We start from the raw sequence: 20,634 nt of genomic DNA on the forward strand, positions 1-20,634 counted from the left end.
CTACGATGCCAATATTTAAAAAGAAAATTCACTAATATTTTGTAGATTAAAAAAAAGATAAAATTATATAATCCATATGCTAATAGTGTTTACATCTGGTTACCAAGACAGGTGGTGATTTTTACGTTTTGTGCATGTTTTTGAATTTTCTAGAATTTAAAAATTGATTTAATGTTTTCTAATTAATAGTCTTTAATTTTTAGAATAGTTTTAGAGTTATAGAAGAACTATGTAGAAAGTAGGTAGAGGGCAGCCCAGGTGGCTCAGCGGTTTAGCGCCGCCTTCAGCTCAGTGTGTGATCTTGGAGAACCGGGATCGAGTCCCATGTCGGGCTCCCTACATGGAGCCTGCTTCTCCCTCTGCCTGTGTCTCTGCCTCTTTCTTTCTCTCTCTCTCTCTGTGTTTCATGAATAAATAAATAATTAAAAAAAAAAAAAAGAAAGTAGGTAGAGTTCCCATATACTCACACCCAGTTCTCTCTATTATTAACATCTTACATTAGTATGGTACATTTATCACAGCTAATGAACCAGTATTGGTACATTGTTACCTGAAGGCCAGGCTTTATTCAGATTTCCTTAGTTTTCACTTGGTATTGTTTCTCTGTTCCAGGCCACCGTATTAAATTTAGTTATCATTGGGCTTCTCTTGGCTGTGACAGTTTCTCAGATGTTCCTTCTCTTCAATGGCCTTAACTGTGTTGAGGAGTATTGGTCAGGTATTTTGTAGGATGCCCCCTACTGGAATCTGTCCTATGTTTTTGGCATGATAAGACTGGGGTTATGGGTTTGTGGAAGACCATAGAGATAAAGTACTATTATGCATTACGTTACGTCATTTCATTACATACTATCAACATGATAATGATATAATAATAACATTATAATAGATAATATAATATGGTTTTATTGCTTTGGTTTTGTTTTAGTGGTATTTTTTCCCAAAGAACTAGTTCTCAGTTTTTTATTAGTTCTATTATTTTTCTATTTTATGATGCTTAATTCATGTATTTTAATTTTTTAATACTTATTAGTATAAGTACACCAGCTATGATTTCTACTTTAGTAGGATCCTACGGGCTTTAAGATATGGAATGTGTTTTGTTATTCTTACTCTCTCCATAGTCTGCAAATTCTATATAGATTTCTTTTTCTGAGTTGTTTAGAAGAGAGTTTTTAAAAATATCTAAGTGGTAGGGTTCTGTATCATAGTTTTGTGATGAGTTTTTAGTTTTTATTTTGTGTTGTTAGATTCTGTATTATCTCTGCTTTTTTTGCGTGGTTTATTTGCGGCCTAATAAATGGGAAATGACCTGTTTTATTAATTATGCAATTTTGTTTTTTTTTATGTCTTTGCTTAATTTGTTTTTTTTTTTTTTTTCTTTGCTTAATTTGGTTCATTGACCTGTCATAAGCTAAAAAAGGTAAAGTTAGCTGCCCCTACTGTGTATCTGTCTGTTCTTATGTTTACTGTAGCTTTTGTAGTGAATTTTGGGGCTATTACTTGGTATGTTAGATCTTTAATACTGTTGAGTCTCTTTGCTTTGGAGATGTCTCTTCTAAGTAGCATACAGTGAGAGTCTTGTCTTGATTTCCAATCTTAGATTTTTTTTTTTTTTTTTTTTTTTTGGTAGTTTACCATGGCCATTCATTGACATAGCTAGTGTTTCAGGCTTAGTTTTACTATCCTATTCAGGCTTAGTTTTACTATCCTATTTTATGTCTTTGTGTTATTGTTTCCATTGCTTCTTACAGCAAAATCTTTCACTGTGTGGTCTGTTTTATTTTGTGTTCTTTCTGACAATTTGGAAAGTTTGTATTTTATTTTCAGTTCTTCCGATGGTTGCCTTTATAACTATGTAAGATGCATTTTGTCTTTTTTTTTTTTTTAGACTGTGCTAATTGTCTCCCTTCTGAAATGAGTGATCACAAAATTAGTTTACACGTTTAATCACAATTTTCATATGCTTCACGGCAGCCTTTTTCTGGTGAATTTTCTTGGTTTGCCTTTTTTTTTTTTTTTTTTCTTTTCCTCCTTTATTTCTCCTGGAAGCATCTTTGACTCTATTGTGTGCTTGTTCCTCTCTGAAAGAGGCGAGGCTTCTCTAGGTCAACATTTTGCAATGGATTTATGTAGAGGAGAGGCCAGGAAGTATCCTAGGAGAGCAGGAGTGCTCCCTGGTCTGTTGTAATTTTGTTCCCAGGACCGTGGCCATGATTTCTTTTGGCCTTGCTTCTACCCAGGCAGCAGAGATCTGGAAGCCCTGGGCTCCCCCCCGCCCAGGCCCTCCTTTCGCTCTGCCTCAGTGACACACTGCTTCCTGTGATGATGGCGCCCTGGGTTTCCTTTGCCAGCCCTGCCCTCCTCTATCCTCAGGGTGTCCTAGGCAGCTCCTGCTGTTCTGTTTAGGAACCCTTGGTTTTTTCCATCAGGGACTGCCAGCTACTGGTCGGCTCTGCCAGCTTTTTCCGAGATCTGCGGCCACAGGTGCTCTCTCGCCCCCGTCGGATCTTCACTGTTTCTGGCAGCCCTTTACTGTTCTTGGCAGTCTTTCCTTTGAAGTTGTGGTTCGGGTTACAAATGTGTTCTAGTTTCGCTGAAGATAACATTTACATTTCTCTTTCTCTTTCTCCTTTATTTTAGGTGATTTGGGATAGGAAAAGGAGTAACTGTATTCTGCTATCTTAGAACTGTCTAGTGTTGCACATTTTTACGCGCTCTGGTTTCCACCAGATTAAACATTAGCCAGGGCTCTCGGGATAGGATTGGCATGTGCTGAAGCGGGGGTCTGCAAATAGAAAGGAAAGAAAATGGGAGTTGAGAGTAAAATAGGAGAGTTAAAAAGGAATCCATAGTCTACTTGCTATGCTGTGTGGCAGCGGAGTTCTCTTCTTTTCCACTTGGACTGTGGCTGGCTGTGTGCCACTGTTTGGGTGGGAGGTTGTGGCCAGGCAGGGCAGGGCATGAAAAATGCCTACCTCTTGGTCTGTCTCAGGGGAAGTTGTTTCAGCCCAGCAGCTCTTAGGCTGGAGGGGAGGGTACATGCCTCTGCTCTGAGCTAGTTGCAAGGCTCACTTCTCCATCTTTCCCCACATCCAAGCAGTCCAAGCATCCGGGATTCTGGCTGGCCTCCTCGAGATGGTAGCCAAGTCCTCCTCCCTGAAAACCAGGATCCTGCCTCAGAGGAGGTTGTCCGGGGTCAGTGTTGTTGACCTTGTCTATGTGCCCAAAGAAAGAACATGTCCATCCAAAGGGAAGGGGTACTTGTGGGATATCCAGAGGATAGAGCAGGAGAGGAAAATCTTGCCCATAGAGTCTCAGGTTTGGCCCTTTATATTATTGTCTCTCAGGTTACCACACTACCCAGAGGGTGCTATTTGTCCCCATTTTACAGATGAGGAAACTAGAATCTGAGAGAGGCTCAGAGACCTTTCTTTGGACACACGGCTTAGAGAGTAAGACAGGGATTTGGATGCAGTTCTATTTGGCTCCAGAGCCTGGACACTAGCCCCCTTATTCCCCTGCCTCCACTCACCCTCCCAAGACCTTCCCTTGTCTTCCCTGAGACACTACACATCCTCAGATAGTTGTCCTGTATCCATGTTCATGTCCCTGGGTGATTTTGTTGGATCCTCACTCTGTGTAGCCAGAAAAGAGCCTGGCTACATTTTAGATACAGGAAAGCCAGGCTTGAGAACCAATGCGCCACACCCTATATTTCTGCATCCCCTGTGTCTTGGCTCAGGCCTAGTCCCCTGGGACCAAATACACCTGGGCTCTTCTCTAGGCTCTGTGTGGTCTTGGGTCAGTCCCTTTACTCCTCTAGGCTCCGTCCTTACTTCTAAAATAAAATTGTCTGTGATCACTAGAAGAGCAGAACATGGACTCTGGAGCCAGATGATCTCAATGTGAATCTGAGCTCAGCACCTGTTCAGCCATGGGACGCCAGTTAATTAGTTACCCTTTCTGTAATCTAGTTTTCTCAACTATAAAAGGGGAATAATACCGTACACGTCTTACAGGGAGGGCCTAAGGATTAAATGGGCTCATAGATGTAAACTGTTCGGAACAGTGTCTGGCACATGGCAAGTACTAGATAAGTGCCAGATGATATTATGTTAATTGTTATGATTAATGCAGGCAAAGGGGCCCGGCCCCTGGGCACAGTGGCTGTCGTAACCCATGCCCTCTGCTTTCTTCCAGGAGCTTGGGCCCCTGCCCCAGCCCGGTAGAGGCTGCGGAGGTGTGCGGTCCAGAAGTCTGGTACCCAGCCCGGAGGCCCCCGCGAGGTAGCGGTGGCCCGCGGCGGCCCCCTCCCGGCAGCGCACCATGGGCCAGAAGCTGTCGGGGGGCCTCAAGTCGGTGGAGGTGCGCGAGCCGGCGCTGCGGCCGGCCAAGCGGGAGCTGCAGGGGCCGGAGCCGGGGCGGCCGGCGCGGCTGGACCAGCTGTTGGACATGCCCGCCGCGGGGCTGGCGGTGCAGCTGCGGCACGCCTGGAACCCCGAGGACCGCTCGCTCAACGTCTTCGTCAAGGACGACGACCGGCTCACCTTCCACCGGCACCCGGTGGCCCAGAGCACGGATGGCATCCGGGGCAAGGTGGGCCACGCGCGCGGCCTGCACGCCTGGCAGATCAACTGGCCGGCCCGGCAGCGTGGCACCCACGCCGTAGTCGGCGTGGCCACTGCTCGGGCACCTCTGCACTCGGTGGGCTACACGGCCCTGGTGGGCAGTGACGCCGAGTCGTGGGGCTGGGACCTGGGCCGCAGCCGCCTCTACCACGATGGGAAGAACAGGCCCGGAGTGGCCTACCCCGCCTTCCTGGGGCCCGAGGAGGCCTTCGCGCTGCCGGACTCGCTGCTCGTGGTGCTCGACATGGACGAGGGCACGCTCAGCTTCGTCGTGGATGGCCAGTACCTGGGCGTGGCCTTCCGCGGCCTCAAGGGCAAGAAGCTGTACCCGGTGGTCAGTGCCGTGTGGGGCCACTGCGAAGTCACCATGCGCTACATCAACGGCCTTGACCGTAAGTGCCCAGGGGGGCGGCGGGGGGTGGGGAGCGGAGGCTGCCTGGCGCTGGAGGCTTCCGGGAGGGTGGCGGGAGCAGGTGAGGTCCTGTCCTCCGTGGTCGCTTGGGATGACCCTGCCCGTGCAGAGGACACGGACTCTGGGATGCTCTCATTTACTGGCTTGGTGATCTTAGGCTGTGCCTCAGTTTCCCCACGTGCAAAAGTGGCCCAGGGATAGGAATCTGGGTCAGGGCTGTTGCCAGGGCTCGACTAAGATAATAATGTAGGCAGAGTGCTTAGAACAGTGAGTGGCACCTAATAAGGATTTCCTGTGCTGCTGCTAATCATGAATCTTGCTGCCTGCATAAGGGTCGTGCAAAATGATGTCTCCTGTGTGCCAGGCCTCAAGCCCGCAGCAGGGGGAGAGTGACAGTAGAAGATACAGTTCCTGTACTTGAATGCCATGCACTCTGAGTTACTGATAAGTAACAAGTAGTGATAATAACAACTATCATTTATTGACCGCCTGCTGAAGGCAGGGACCAAACACCCAATTTCCAGCTCTTGCTGGTGAATTGCCTGTTAAAAGGGGTCACCTGCCCCTCCTCTATAGCTGATCATTGCCTCCTAGGACCGAGCGCCAGAAGTTGTAGAGTCTTTTGATTTTTCCAAGAGGACCCAGGAATCTAGACTTGTGTGAAAGAGCCCAATTTTTGAAGTTGGCAGCTGTTGAAATCACCATGTTGGCAAACAAAACACCCTTGCAGGCTGCAGACAAGCCCCCAGGCTACTGGGGGGTGATCCTTGGCAGCTCTTCGGCCTCCTCTCATTTAACATGCACCATCATGCTGTGAAGCAGCTTAAAAATCATTGCAACAAAATTGGTTATGATGTTAGGAGGGAGTCACTCAGGGAGGCAGGGTGGCCTCTGCACAGAAGGCATGTGTGGCCGCCAGCTGAGTGGAGCCTTGCGGGCTTATACACTTCTCATCCACACATGACACTTCCTGCCGCAGCCCGGATGAAGCTCATGGAGGCAGGTGCTTGCAGCCAGAATTCCCGTTTATTCACATCAGATGAGAGCTGTAATTGCCCCCTTTTCAGAGATGAGAAAACTGAAGAGTAGAGCTATAGAGAATCAGGCCTTACGTAGGTCTATCGGCCTTCGAAGCCTATTCTTTTCCCCTGCTCCCCCCTCCCTTTCAGTTGAGGGACTGAGAATAAAATCCCAGAAAAGAAGTCAAGAAGAAGATTTTACTCAAGAAAAATTAGTATTTCCTTGAGTGTAGGGTAGGTTGACTGATTTCAAGGGGGGAGGGCCAACAGAAAGTGGCCAGCCAGTGTGCTCAGCTCTCTGGTGTAATAGGCGACATTCTTGCTCAGATTTCATTTTCACGGATGTTAGACAAAGATTACCATCGATGGCAAAGTGTTCTGTATTCTCTGATTAACTGGTTAGATCTAGGACCAGATGAATGTGTCCTGAGAAAGGCTAGTTTAGTCATCCCAGTGCCTTGTGGAGAATGTGGTAGACATGAGGACTGGCCAAACCCAGTACTGAGAAAACCAACAGCAACAACAAACACTCCTTTCAAGCAGAATTGGAAAACTTACTTGCCAGGATTTATCATGGGTGGAGGAGTGGACTTGGCATACAAGGCTTTGGAGTCTGACACGCTATAGTTCCAACTGCATCCCCAATGCTCAATGGTTTTGTGTCCCCGGTGAGCCATTCTAATGCCTTACAACTCATTCTGCTTATCAGTAGAATGGGACAGTATCAGGCCCCTTTCACAGCTGCTGTGAGGTTGGTATGGTGGTACCAATAATATGGTAGCTGAGATTAGGGGCTGACATGGATACCCAGTAGGAGCTCCCTGAGCCAATGGTTGGGCCCCCAAGGTGGGCTTCCTCTTGGGTATTAGTTCATGCTCAGCTATTTGTTGCTTCGTTTTCAGGTTCAAAGCTAAGGTGCTAATGAGGTTGTAGCCAGTGGCACGCCCATGCATGTTAGGCTCAGGAGCAGTCAAGCCACGATATCCTCCTTGGTGTAATGTTGGTGGGGAGCTGGATGAGAGAGGACAGCTGTTTGGGGGGCACTTTGAGCTCTTGGATCCTTCAGGTGGCTAGAGAAGCTTGGTGAGGCTGAAACTTGGTCTGTTCCATCCTCCTCCTCATTGACAGGGACTTTTGAGGTTGGCTGGAGCTGGAATGCTCATCAGAAGGCAAGGGAAGGCCAAGATGTCATGTGATGCAAACCTGTAGCATCTGTTGTCCCATGTCAGGATTGGCTTGTCTGCTATGACACTGGCCTGTTCTCCAGACAGGAGTGATATTCTCTCTTATGGGCAGGGTATGATGCAGAAAGGGGGAGCCTGAGCTGTTCTGGGCTTTGAAAGGCCATGGTCAGCCTAGGATAAGCCCTGACTATAGAACGGGCCATAGGACATGCTGCAGTGGAGTCTGATAGGGGCTGGTTGGGAGGGGACTGTGTGATGCCTGTAGCTGGTGACCTGAGCTGATGTCCACCAGGGGTAGCCCTGGATACCGGGAAGGATTTGGTTCTAGGGAGTCCCTGGACAGGGACGGTGACCCAAGGTGGGCTTTTGTACGTGAGAATTCTGAGCCAACATTGGTTGTGGACATGATGTCAAGTCCCCACACTCAGACCTGACGGGGAAAAGGGGGAGCACAGTCAGAGACAGGCTCTGGAGCAGAAAGGCAGGGCTGCTCTCTGGAGTGGCTTCCCCAGAAGATCATCGGGGAGAGAACTGTGCCCAGGGCCCCTCACAGACCATGATCAGCTCTGGCCTCATCACTCACCAGAAGGCTGGCCACAAGGATTACTTCCTCTCTCTGAACCTCAGTGTTCTCCATTGTAAAATGGACATGATAAAGCTTGTGGGCACAGAGCAGACACATAGCAATTGGTGCTCACTGCTTTCATTAACCAGGCGAGCTGAGCCAAGCCCTGGGATTCACCTATGGGTTACAACAAAAGTGGCCTTAATGGAAGCTTCACCTATGGGTTACAACAAAAGTGGCCTTAATGGAAGCTTCTCCTCTAATGTGATGGAAGTAAGTTGATGGATATCCTTTTCTCAGTTTTTGAATTTTTATGCCTATGAAAGCAAGACTTAAAAAGGACTAACCACGTTTAACTCTGAAGCACTGGGGCCAGAGCTCCTAGAAGCATGCTGTCCTGTCTTAAATGCATTCTTCAGCCACGGCATGGAGCGAAGCAGCTCTGCATCTCAGGGTTTACTGTAAAGAGCTTCAGGACGCCCAGGGCCCTGCCATATGAGCGAAGCATGGATCCGAGGCTGGGCAACTGGGCAAGCTGTCTCCGGATGATGAGGTCCACAGCCCAAATGATAACAGCAGTAATAACACACCACCAATAACTACCTCTTATGTAGCACTTAGCCTGGGCTGGCCTCCTATTCACAAATTTTAACTCATTTAATCCTTGTAGCTAGTCTTTCAGCTGATGCCTTTATTATCTCATTTTACAATGAAGAGATGGAATCACAGAGAACCTGAGTAAGCTGCTCGAGGTCACACAGCCAGTAACTAGGAGAACCAGGACATTCAAACCGAGGCACACTGGCCCCGTGGGCCCCTTGTGGAGATGTTGGCAAAGGGGGCAGGATGAGAAGGAAAAGGAGAGGCTGCTCCACCGGGCGGGGTGGCCACGCAGCCAACTGGTCCTTTCTTCCTGCGGTGGGTCCGGGTGAGACCGTGAGACGCTGTCCCGGCTGTTCTCCTCCCTCTTGCCTTCATCTCCAGCCCTCAAAGCTCTTGGCTCAGCACAGAGCTCCACGGGGTGTTCTGAAAAGTTAGCTGCATCAAGACAGCCCCAGCGGTGTCTGGGAATCAGGCCTGCTTTGGTCGCTAACGGGAGAATGTCACTGAAAATGTCCCAACTGCTGTGAGGTTTGGCCCAACTGCTGCGAGGTGGGCCAGGCCTTTGGAATCGGCTCCAGGCTGGTTTCCAGAACTGCTCCTCTGCTCCCTGGCTCCTCCTGCCACATGTTGGAGGCCAGGAAGGTTGACAGAACAGCTTTGTCTCCTGCCCTGGAGGTCTTGGGTGGTGAGTGGTGTGTGAGCGCCACAGGAAGTGGAGAGGGGCCCCAGACAGGGACAGGTGGGCTTGGAGCCCCGTGCCGCTTTGACAGGGGACTCATAACGGTCAGACTTTTTAAAATACCACCCCTGTTTTGTGCTCCGGGCCAAGTGTCCTCTATCTTTCTTAACCCATACAGTAAACGTTGGGGCAATGTTGCCATTATTTCCATCTCGTAGATGGGAAAATGGAATCTTGGAAAGTAAAGAATTTGTGCACTTGCTCAAGGCCAAGCAGGTAGCCAGCAGCAGAGCTGTGCTTAAACCCAGGCCGGAAGAGTCGCGTGCCCTGCCCCCTGCCGCCTGGGCCAGCCCCGACCCCATTCTGCCCACCGCGTAGGGCCCGGTTCCGCAGAGCAGGTGTTGGTGCCAGGGTGTCTTTCCTGGGGGGTGGAGAGGAGGAAACGGAGGATCTCAGGCCTAACTGGCAGGGAGGTCTTGTCCACCTGCATCGAACCGGGGAAACTGTATTTCCAGACGCTGTTCCTAGATGGTTTAATTGACCTGCCAACAAGTATTTATTGGCGCAGCAGCTCAGGGGAAGAGGCTGGCAGCCGGCCAAGGCTTCTGGTATTGATGAAGGCCAGAGAGACTTTTCTACTGGGCTGAGTACAAGGGCACCATCCCCTTGCCAGAGTCAGTCTGCACTGAACTCCCCACCTTCCTGCTCGACTCCCATGTGTCTACAGGGTGCCACAGTCCTCCCAGCCTCCTCTGCCCTCTCCACCCAGGCCTGGTCTCCCCTCGCTCCTCTGCCCTCTCCACCCAGGCCTGGTCTCCCCTCGCTCCTCTGCCCTCTCCACCCAGGCCTGGTCTCCCCTCGCTCCTCTGCCCTCTCCACCCAGGCCTGGCCTCCCCTCGCTCCTCTGCCCTCTGCACCCAGACCTGGTCTCCCCTCACTCCTCTGCCCTCTCCACCCAGGCCTGGTCTCCCCTCACTCCTCTGCCCTCTCCACCCAGGCCTGGTTTGCCCTTGCTCCTCTGCCCTCTGCACCCAGGCCTGGTCTCCCCTCGCTCCTCTGCCCTCTCCACCCAGGCCTGGTCAGCCCTTGCTCCTCTGCCCTCTCCACCCAGGCCTGGTCTCCCCTTCACTTCTCTGCCCTATTCTTCTGCCCTGATCCCAACTCATCCTCAGCCCAGGGCTCTGCCCCCTGCACCCTCATTTAGCACCGAGTGCCCCCCATCTGCCCCATTCACTTACTTTTCCACATGTGTACCTTCTTTCCCCAAGTGGATATGGAGTAAGTTTCCGTAGGACGAGCGGTGTTGACCCAGGAGGCGCGTGTGCGGAAGTCAATACAGTAGGGACTTAAAAATATCTATGCATATACTTTTGAAAGGCAAGCTGTGCACATAGCAACACATTTTTTTTTTGAGATTTTATTTGTTTATTTAGCAGAAAGAGAGAGAGAGAGACACAGAGCTCCAGTAGGCAGAGCAGCAGGCAGCAGGAGAAGCAGGCTCCCCACGGAGCAGGGAGCCCTACGTGGGGCTGGATCCCAGGTCCCTGAGATCATGACCTGAGCCGAAGGCAGATGCTTAACCCCCTGAGTCACCCAGGCACCCCCATAGCAACAAATTTAAATATTACAATGAAATACCCCCCTGGCTATTAGCTCCCCAGCTCCCCTCCCTGCTGGCAACCACCATTAATAGTTTCTCATGTGTCCTTCCAGAATTTTATGACAGAGAAATTTTACATGAATGTGATCATGCTGTAAACATTGGTCTGCCTCTCCCTTCCCCTTTAACAGAGCTTGGCGATTATTTAATATGATTGCCAGAGAGTTGCCTCATTCTTTATTAATAGCTGCATGGGTTTGCTTGGTATGGTTGTATCATCCTTTATTTTATTCAGACCCCCATTTTTTTTTTTTTTTTTTGACATCTAGGCAGTTTCCAATCTTTGCGAGTAAACATTTGATTCCAATTTAAATTTCATTTCTGCCCCCTTCTGGCTAACTAACATCCTCGAACCTTCGTTTTTCTCCCATCTGTGCAGTGGGAATAATTATGTGTGCCTTGCATAGCTGCTGTATGAGGAATGAGGCAGAAATGAAGCATGGTCCAGCACGTGGCTCATGGGGGGGGCGGGTGCTGGAGGGCGCTGTGGGTCTTACTGTGCTTACCCGGCATTACTGACTGTACCATGTCCAGGGCCTAGGTCATCCTGGCCACTTGACGAATCTTGTGAATGATTTGCTTTGTAGTTTACAATACAGTAGAATCACATTAATTTGCTGTTCAGGAGGCTTCAAACACAGTGCTAGACTCGGACTATTGGAGTTGTGTAATCTGGTCAGTCCTTATGTAGGTGAATGTCAGTGCGCTAAGTCACCTGTACGGGGCAGAGCCAGATGGGTGTGGGTTGCTGTGTTGTTGCTGCTGTTGCCACTGCTGACGGTGGCAGCCGTTGGAGGCAGGGACTCCCTCCGTGACACCCTCGGAACTGGGCACCTAGTAGGTGCTGAGTTAAGTACATGTGACTATACTGGCCTCCCGCCACCTGTAGAGCTTTTCTATTCTGGAGCAGGACCCGAGTCACAGATGGCTGGAACAGAGGGAGGCTGGCCCTGAGAGGCCGCCCCCTTGAAGCGTGACCCCAGAGTGACCCATTCCCACCTCGCATTGTGTGTGGAGCACAGCACATCTGTCCCCACACCCGGGCCAGGCGGAGGCGGCACGATGGGCTGGGCAATTCAATTCAGAATCTGGACACTCAGAAACTGGCCTCTACCCTTTGTTTTCTACAAAAAGGCACAGGCTTGCAGCTGAAAACCGTTCATGCTCGGACACAGTGGCCCTGCTCTGGGGGGGGAGGGGTCACATTTGAACAGTCGTGAGTAGGTTCACTCTTGGAAGTCCCGCCTGCAGGAAGGGGGCTTTGGAACACGGGCTCAGTCAAGAGAGCGTCGCTCGCTCGTGGGCCGCCGTGGAGTCATACGCAGGGCCACTGGAAACCATCTGCGCCTGCCCTCCCCCTCTCAGAGGGGCTTCGTGGGAAGAGCTGGGGCTCACTCCTGACTGGGCTGCTCATGAGCCATGACACTGAGCAAGGCAGTTCACCCTGGAGCCTCAGTTTCCTCATCTGTAATGATAATAGAAACATACTGTGCCACAGGCATTGGGATTGTGGGTGATCTACAGAAAGTGATGGGGCGCATGCCTGGCACATAGTAGGCCCTGGGAAAATGTAGGTTTAAAAATATCCGGTTATGACAATCGCAGCTCCCACAGATGGGTAAAATTACTGTCAATGTTATTCAATGTGGAAATAATTGTCGTTAGTATATTTTGGTCCACGTTGTGAAATCTGAGGGGTTTCGTGTAAGGGAATATGTTGGTTTGGGGAGGTTTTGGTCTCTTTTCTCTTTAAGATACTTGATGGAGGGGCACCTGGGTGGCTCTGTGGTTGAGCCTCTGCCTTTGGCTCAGGTCGTGATCCTGGGGGGTCCTGGGATCTAGTCCCCGTAGGGAGCCTGCTTCTCCCTCTGCCTGTATCTCTGCTTCTCTCTCTCTGTATTTCTCATGAATAAATAAATAAAATCTTAAAAAAAAAAAAAAGATACTTAATGGAAATACCACCTGAGGTTCAAAGACCACTGTGAGTCTATCACAAATGAGCTGAGAGTGTCGAGCCTTCCCCATGAGCAGTTTCAAAGGTTTCCAGCTAAGTGTCTGGTTTAAGTGTTTTGTGGTTCCTGGGGGCGACTTGCTTGGTGAACGTGTGTTCAGCAAGGAGATCCAAATAAGCGGCCTACTGACCAGCTGTGGCCCGCATATGTATTCAGTGGGGACGAGCTGCCGAAGTGCTGGGCCTGAGGGGCAGCCTCTGCCTCTGAACAGATGGTCACTAGGCCCGGCTGTGGGGGAGCCCCATGTCGGGCCTTTGGAGGGAAGGGGAGACGAGGTGGCCGGGAGGAGCTGGCAGGAGGGTGAAGCAGGCCCTAGGCACTGGAATGAGACAAGTACCATCTGGTAGCCAATGCCAGACCCCCATTTTACAGGTAGGAACTGACTGGACCAGAGAAATGGGAAGACTTGTCCAAGGTCACTGGCTAATTAGCAGCAGAACCAGACCTAAAACCCAGGCCTCCAGTCCCCCTTGAAAGTGCAGAAACAAAAGAGTGAGAATCCAATGTGGTTCATGAGCCTGTATTGAGAAACCCTGACATAGATGAGAGAGGACATGTCAGAGTTCAGGAGGAGAATGACGCCTTCCTAGGAAGTGGCCTTGGCAGCCTGGGCAGCACTGAGACCCTCTGTGGCTCCCCCGAGCCTCCCGCATGTCTGAGACCCTGTCCCGACCCTGCTCAGACCATAGAGCAGGGAGTTCAGCACAATCAGAGACCAGGGATCACCAGTCCCCCCATGTCCTACCCGGATGGGCTAGGCCTAAGTTTCCTCAGCATTCTTGTCTGTAAAGTGGATTTGATGATTGGACTCACCCCATAGACTTGGTGTCAGTAGTGCTTCTCACACCCTGTTGGGCATTCAGGTCAGCTGGGATGTTGTTAAATGAGGTTCTGACCTAGGAGGTATGTGTAGGGCCCAAGAATCTGCATTTCCGACAAGCCCCTGGGTGAGTCTCATGCTGCTGCAATGTTGAGGGAAGGGCACCGGGCGAGGCTTCCACATGCATGGCTTGTCCACTACTCCCACCGTCCACCTCTCTAACCCCCAGTCTGGTCCTGCAGCCAAACCAGTCTGCTTATTCCTCCCTGCCTTGGTCTGTGCCGACCTCTTTGTTGGATATGGCCTGTTTCCTCCCCACCCCCCAACAAGGCCTAGTGTTACCAAGCCTGGCTCTACCCACCACCCCTCCTGCTTGGTGGACAGGAGGGTAGTTCCTGTGCCCTGCCCTCCCCCCACTCCCCACTCTTCCACTGTCCAGCTGTGTCTTCTACACTTCCTCCCTTTCCTACCCAGCCCCATTTCCCTCTTGTTCTCATCCTCCCTCAACCACTGTGTGACTCAGTTTACCTGTACTGGAACCCAAATTTGCACAATTACCAGCAAGGTATATACAAGGAAATCTGTGACTTTCCCATGAAGCCAACTTTGTTTGGGAAAGGATTACTGCAAATAGAAATGGCTCTTTGTTCAACAGTCATTGATCGAGCACCTACAAAAGGCCAAACACCGCTTGGTGCTGCTCATGCATCCCATCGTCTTATTTAAACCCCCATAGCCCTGTACGAATGCTAGTAAGGGCCCCATGCATGTTAGCTCGTTTAGTGCCCACAGAAGAGGAGAAGGTACTGGTACCCCACTGCCCACACGAAGAGCCTGAGGCCAAGGGGATGAAGAGCCCACTCACAGCACAAACTCGGAGGCAGCCATCTGCACCGGGATCCGGATGGCCGGCTCAGCACCCCCCCCCCCCCCAAAAACCTCCAGGCCACACAGGGTCACCGTGAGCCTTGCTTCAGCTTTCCTGGTGGTCTCGGGCCTTAGCAGAAGGGTTTACTGGAGCTGGCGTCAGCAATCCCACTGGCACAGCATTTAAACCCCCTAAGGACAGGACAGCCACGCTGTGTTCATTCTCACCTGGGTGCACGGGAGCCGCGCGGAGGCAGAGTGGGTGCTGCAGGGGTAGCAATGAACGGGGTAAGCAAATCTGCAGGATGGTGTAGAAACGACTGGGGAGAGCCAACAGCCTCCCAGGCTGGCAGCAGCATTTGTTTGCTGCGGTCAGGAAGCCAGCCGATCCTCCCAGTCGTGTCCCTTGGTTAAGGCAAGGGGGCAGTTAGCATAAGTTACAGCCCAGCCCAGACACTAATAAGGCTGCTTGTCTGAGGCCTTCCATAATTCAAGTTAAGGCTGTACCGTTTAATGGCCCTTCTTCATCAGATCTTCCAAGACTCGGTGCCTCCTTAATGATTTATTTGCTTGGGATGAAATTAAGCCGAGACAGCGTGAGCTTGGAAAATACTGCCGTGCTGGTTCTTCCTAGTTCTTCATCCGTAGTGGTGGCGTTTCTATAAATAGAGCTGTGAGCCCTGCTTCGGGACCCTCCTGCTGGGAGCCCCGGTGGGCACAGGCCGCCCGTCATGATGCTCTTGGACCACACCTGACGAGGCACCTGGTGCTCCTCACCTTTCCCCACCTCCGAGGCCGGTGACCCCGCTGGGGAACAGCAAGGGGCCAGAGCCACCCGCAAAGATATTGTCGCCTTGGCTTTGGAGCCATTTAAGTGCAAATGTTTGGGGTGATCCATTTGGGGCTACAGCCACGTTCCAGATCTTGTCCCTGTTGATGTTTCTCCCTCAAAATGCATTTCACGAGGGTATCCCAGGGTGAAGGCAGGTTTGCTTCTGGTGTTCAGTGAGGTGGATGACAGCTGTCTGTCTGGTGCCGAGGCCTGGCTAGGGAGAGCGTGTGGGATCCTGTTCATCTTCCTAAGCGTGGCCGCCTCTGGGGTGAGGAGCCAGAGTCACAGCTGAGGGCCACTTGGAGGGCTCACCTGGAGGCCAGGTGCCGAGTGGGGGTGGTATGGCTAGTCCAGCACCTCTGGGGTTCAGGAGACTCCAGAAGTCTCAGGGAAGGAATGAGTGTCATGGTGTGTGAGGACTGAGAGGTCCAGGAATGTGTGCTGCTTCTGCACCTTTGGGATGGCGGAGGTGCAGTATTGAGACCTCCGGAGTTACTGTTTTTCTCCCTGCTGGCAGAGGCGATGTCATCCCATCTGTCCTGGTGAGCATCTGGCACATGGTGAGTTCTCGGTGAACATCTATCGAATGAATGACTGGATAGCTCAGAGTCCACGTGGCAGGGTGAAAACCACCGCAGGTTCAGGTGGAGGACGAGGCTCAGAGACAAGAGCACTTTCTTCCTACAGCATCTGCACAAAAGAGTCTACAAGCTTCCCATTGAAACGGCGGCAAAGGGAATCCTCAGAAGTTTCCAATTAGCCAGGAATAGTAAATGGAAATTAGTTGCACTCTGCCCATAGCCACTAATTTGATCTTCGTATAAATAAGCCATTGCTCTTCCCTCAACCACAAACGGTCCTGCGTGGGCCAGTCTATTCTGCGGTTATAAGGAGGTGATTTATCCCTTCACTTGGTGTTTATGAAAAGCCTGACCTGTGCTGACCGGGGGCAGGAGCTGGGCTGCAGCGGGGAGCGAAGCAGGCCCCCTTTCCACTCTCCATGGAGCCACAGTCAGCTGGAGAGCCATGGTCACAGTGAGAGAGGCTTTCTATCACTCAGCCGATCGGTCAATGGCTATTTTTTTTAAACATCTCCGATGTACCAGGCACTGGGGGTATTGTGATGACAATTTAGGAGGAGAGACAGAAGCAGAAAAAAACAAATCTATGATAATTCTAGATAGAAATGTGGCTAAATGAGCAACACAGGAGACCATGATGGGGGGGGGGGGGGTCCTCCAGGCTGCTGCCAGGGAGGGGAATTGGAGACCCAGATGGTAAGTGGAGGCAGCCCTGGGAGGATCTGGGGAAAACGGGGTTGGTGAGCACAAGGCGACAAGTCTATGGCCGAGGGGAGCCAGCCAGGGCTGTGGGAATTAGGGAATAGCAAAGGCTGGACTTGGGGGCCTGCAGGCTGTGGCATTTTCTTTCATCCTACAGACTCAGGTGATTCACTGTTTTTTAAAAAGTTGTCATGACGGACGCCATGGCTCAGTGGTTGAACGTCTGCCTTCGGCTCAGGGTGTGATCCCGGGGTCCTGGGATCGAGTCCCACATCAGGCTTCCCGCAGGGAGCCTGCTTCTCCCTCTGCCTAGGTCTCTGCCTCTCTCTGTGTGTCTCTCATGAATAAATAAATAAAATCTTAAAAAAAAAAAAAGTCAATGACCTTGTTTTAAAGAAGCAGCATTTAAAGTTCCTTCTCTATTGGTGCGTGCCTCCCGGTTCTACCGAATGAACTTTGGTGAAGGTGGCCTTTGACTGAGGTGGATATCGCCATTTCCATTTTATAGATAAGTTGATTGAGGCCCAGAAAGTTTGGCAGCCTTGCCCTGGTTGCGCAGTGAGTGGGAGAGCTGATTTGAACCCCATCTGTTATTTCTCCACCTTGTCACTGTTCCAGAAGCTGATTCTAGGGGTGTGTGTGTGAACACAATAGGGCTCCATGGGTCTACTAAGAGCCATCTGGCAGTCCAGCCAAGAGAAGGGGCCTCTACGGAGCAAGGAAGCCCATGTGGGCCTGGGCAGGTCTCTGCCCTTCACTGATCTTTTGTTCCTTCGGGTTGTCCAGTGAGCCTGAGTGAGCCGTGGCTGGGGATTTGTGGCTCACAGTCTTCCCTATCTGGGTGGTGGGTAGGTGACCCAGGGCCTGGAGCCTACCCCACCACCATGGCCAAGGTCTGGGCCAGCCACTGTCTACTGTGCTTCGTTCTTCATATTCTTGGCTGCACCTCGGGGAGTGGGACAGCTGGGTGGGTTCTGGATGGTGGATTTTGCCCTGTGTTCTGTCCCCTGGTGTTGGGGAGCTCCAGGGCTCTGATAGGCATGTCTGTTGGCTCGGGCGCTTGTCACTTCAGGCTGGGTGAGCCACTCAGGAGGTACACAGCAGGTGCAGGGCTGTTTCCTTTTTGGTTGGCACCGTCAGCTTCCCTCAGCTATTCAAAGTGTTGTGGCAAAATGGAGTATTCCGATGTTTGAGAGTTGAAAAAGCATTCTCAAGCTGAACTAAACTTCATTTACCCGGAATCTGGTGTTGGGTGGCAAAGAGGGAAGAAGGGGTTAGGTCCTGGAAAAAAATGCTAGATTTGGAGCCAGGTAAGCTGGCTCAGCCCCATTTCAGCTTAGCCGCCGGCTATGTGTGACCTTGGGCAAGTCACCTCCCCTCTCTATGCCTTTGTGCCTCCACTGCAGGAAGGAGGGGATCGGACAAGATGACCTCAGAGGATCTCCGTTATTCTGTGCTATCTAATATTCGGAGACTATCTGCACGGCTGATATTTTGGATGACAGACATTTTACACGGCTGTGCTATCCAGTACAGCAGCCACTAGCCACAGCCGGCTTCTTGCATTTGAGTTTAAATTTATTCAAGTTAGGGATCCCTGGGTGGCTCAGCAGTTGAGCGTCTGCCTTCGGCTCAGGACGTTATCCTGGGGTCCCAGGATCGAGTCCCGCATCAGGCTCCTTGTGGGGAGCCTGCTTCTCCCTCTGCTTATGTCTCTGCGCGCCCCCCTCCCTCATGAATAAGTAAATCTTTAAAAAAAATAATAAATTCATTAAAGTGAGATAAAACTTCAGCTTCTCAGTTGCACCGGCCACATTCATGTGCTCCATAGCAACTTGCGGCTGATGGCTACCATGTTGGGCGGGAAGATGCAGAGCGTCTCCATCGTTGCACAAAGCTCTGGAGGCCAGCACTGCTTCAGAGCCCCTGGGGAGGACCAGGGAGCATAACGGAGGGGTGTGGGCCCCTGTTCCCATCACCCTGGAGTCAGTGCCGGGAGAGGAGGGTCGGGTCTCCTGGGGGCCTGGCTTGAGCAGGGTGGGTGTGGGAAGAAGATTTGGCACAGATGCCCTTCCAGGGAGTGTTGGGCACAACCAGGAAACCTTGGAGAATGTCAAAGGTCCTGGGCGGGGAGAGCCAGTGGGGCGGTGACAGGAGGTATGCCTGGAATGCCGAAGAGGAGGGCCTGGGGACCACAGGGGCCAGGAGCCCCATCTGGGGAGGGGCAGCTGCTGCAAGGAAGCCAAAGCCCAGGCCACCCGGGATTCAGGCTGGGTTGGGGTGGGGAGCAGCCTGCCCCTTGCTAGATCTGTGTCCTTGGGCCAGTTCCTGAGCCCACGGGGCCTCCACCTGCTCGTGGGTAAAAGGGGAGACCAAAGAAAAGGTTTTTACTGAATGCACTAAGATCAGGCTCTGGAAGGCCCACCGTAAATGGTACAGCCAAGTCACGCCTGAGACAGTGTCCCAGAGCACTGCTGACTCTTCACGTTGACCTGCAACCATAGCCTGGGCTGAGGGGTGAGTTTAAGGTTCTGGGGCGTCCGCCCTGCCTTTCCAAATGGGCTCTTTGGAGAAGGGGACCAGCACATTCTCCCTGCGTCCCCTCGGCTCCGAACACGCAGGCGCTTGCCCCATGCGGGTGAACAGAAGGGTGCTGGTGGCCACCGTGCAGGGGCCGCGCAGGCTTGGCCGCTCTGCTCCTGACCCAGCAGCCTTCCAGACGCTTCCAGAGTCGTCGGACGCTCTCCTTGTCCCTGACACATAGGCACATCTGGCCAGGCCTGCTGGTCTTTTTCTGACCCCACAGCACCGCTCAGGCTCTGACCCCAGCCCCACGGTGTGTAAACAAATCCAGGGCAGAGGGCAGAGGCCAGAGCTGGGCTTCCCGGCACCTCACAGAGTGCCCTGGGCAGGAAGTAGCCTGGTGTCTAGTTTCCCCATGCGGCCCCCTCCCCACGCAGAAAGCAGCTTCTCATCTGCGAGTCTAGCGGCGAGGTGACGGGCTGGCTGGCTGGTGGAGGGCGGATGGCCCACTACACACCAGCCTTGGGTGGGTTCGTCACTCAGGCTGCCTCTGGCTTTTCCTGAGGTCTGCACCATGGACGTGCAGGACCCAGAGGTGAGCCCGAGCCCGAGCCCAGCCCCCGCCACCTTTCCTGCCACAGACCTGGTGTGCTTCCCGAAGAATGGCAGTGAGGACAAGTCAGAGATAAACCATTTGATAAACATCTCCCTGCCCCAGTGTTCTTAACATATACATACATATATCAATACACACACACACACACACACACACACACACACATGCATTCAGTCCTTTCGGCCCCGTGTGGGTCATATTAACGTCCCCATTTCACGGATGAGGAAACTTAAGGCTGTGAGAAGCTGAAAGGTCTCAGGGCCAGAACAGGAGTTGGAGCCTTACCCGTCTAACTCCAAGTTTGAAGGCTCCCTTTCAGGATGTCCCAAAGGCCTCCTTTCTTGCTCCTGGTATCTTTCCTCTGATCACGACGAGCTGTAGCAGGGTTCTTAAACCAGCTACTAGGCCCTATTGCGTCCCTGTTTTCCTTGCTTAGCCTCAGCTTAACGATCAGAACTTCTCTAGATGTGTGTTTAAGGCCAGGTTTTGCAGAGCTGTGTGACCTGGGCCAGCCACAGGACACTCTCAACCCCCTCCGCCCAAGCCTCAGGTGTCTTCACTGGACAGTGGGGACACCTTGTATATCCAAGGAGCTAGAGGGGTGGCTTCCTCCAGCTAGTTTTCAGGGCCCATGGAAACCGTGCTCTCTGGTTTCTCCGTTGTCCCTGTGCTACCCACCCCTCACACCCCAAATAGAACCCTGGGTGGAACCCCTCTTAGTTCAGGACATGTCCTGCAGAGGACATGGACCAAGCATGGGCCCCATGTTCTCAGCCTCCTGCCGGGAGGGAGGCTCCAGCTGGCTCTTCCCTGGGGAGAGGGGGTCTTAGGAGTGTCCCTTTCTCTAGGCCAAGCCAAGGAGATGTGTCCTGCGGGTGGCTTCCCTCAGCAGGGCTCAGAACCTCCAGCACAGGAGTGTGGCCTCCAG

At 51.9% G+C, this 20,634-nt stretch overlaps 1 protein-coding gene across 4 annotated transcripts in view; it reads left to right on the plus strand.

Annotated features, from left to right (window-relative positions):
• The window catches only part of SPSB4 (splA/ryanodine receptor domain and SOCS box containing 4), an 81,322-nt gene that overhangs the window by 11,813 nt on the left and 48,875 nt on the right, over positions 1–20,634 (plus strand). For 2 of the 4 annotated variants that reach the window (XM_038571059.1, XM_038571060.1), the window contains exon 2: positions 4,204–5,023. In XM_038571059.1, coding sequence (XP_038426987.1) covers positions 4,330–5,023 — 694 coding nt within the window. In that variant the 5' untranslated portion in view covers positions 4,204–4,329. Of the gene's footprint in view, positions 1–4,021; positions 5,024–20,634 lie in introns of those variants that run through there. The other 2 variants (XM_038571062.1, XM_038571061.1) reach the window with 1 other exon arrangement.

This window comes from Canis lupus, chromosome 23, assembly GCF_011100685.1.
Source record: "Canis lupus familiaris isolate Mischka breed German Shepherd chromosome 23, alternate assembly UU_Cfam_GSD_1.0, whole genome shotgun sequence".
NCBI classification, from domain to species: Eukaryota; Metazoa; Chordata; class Mammalia; order Carnivora; family Canidae; genus Canis; species Canis lupus.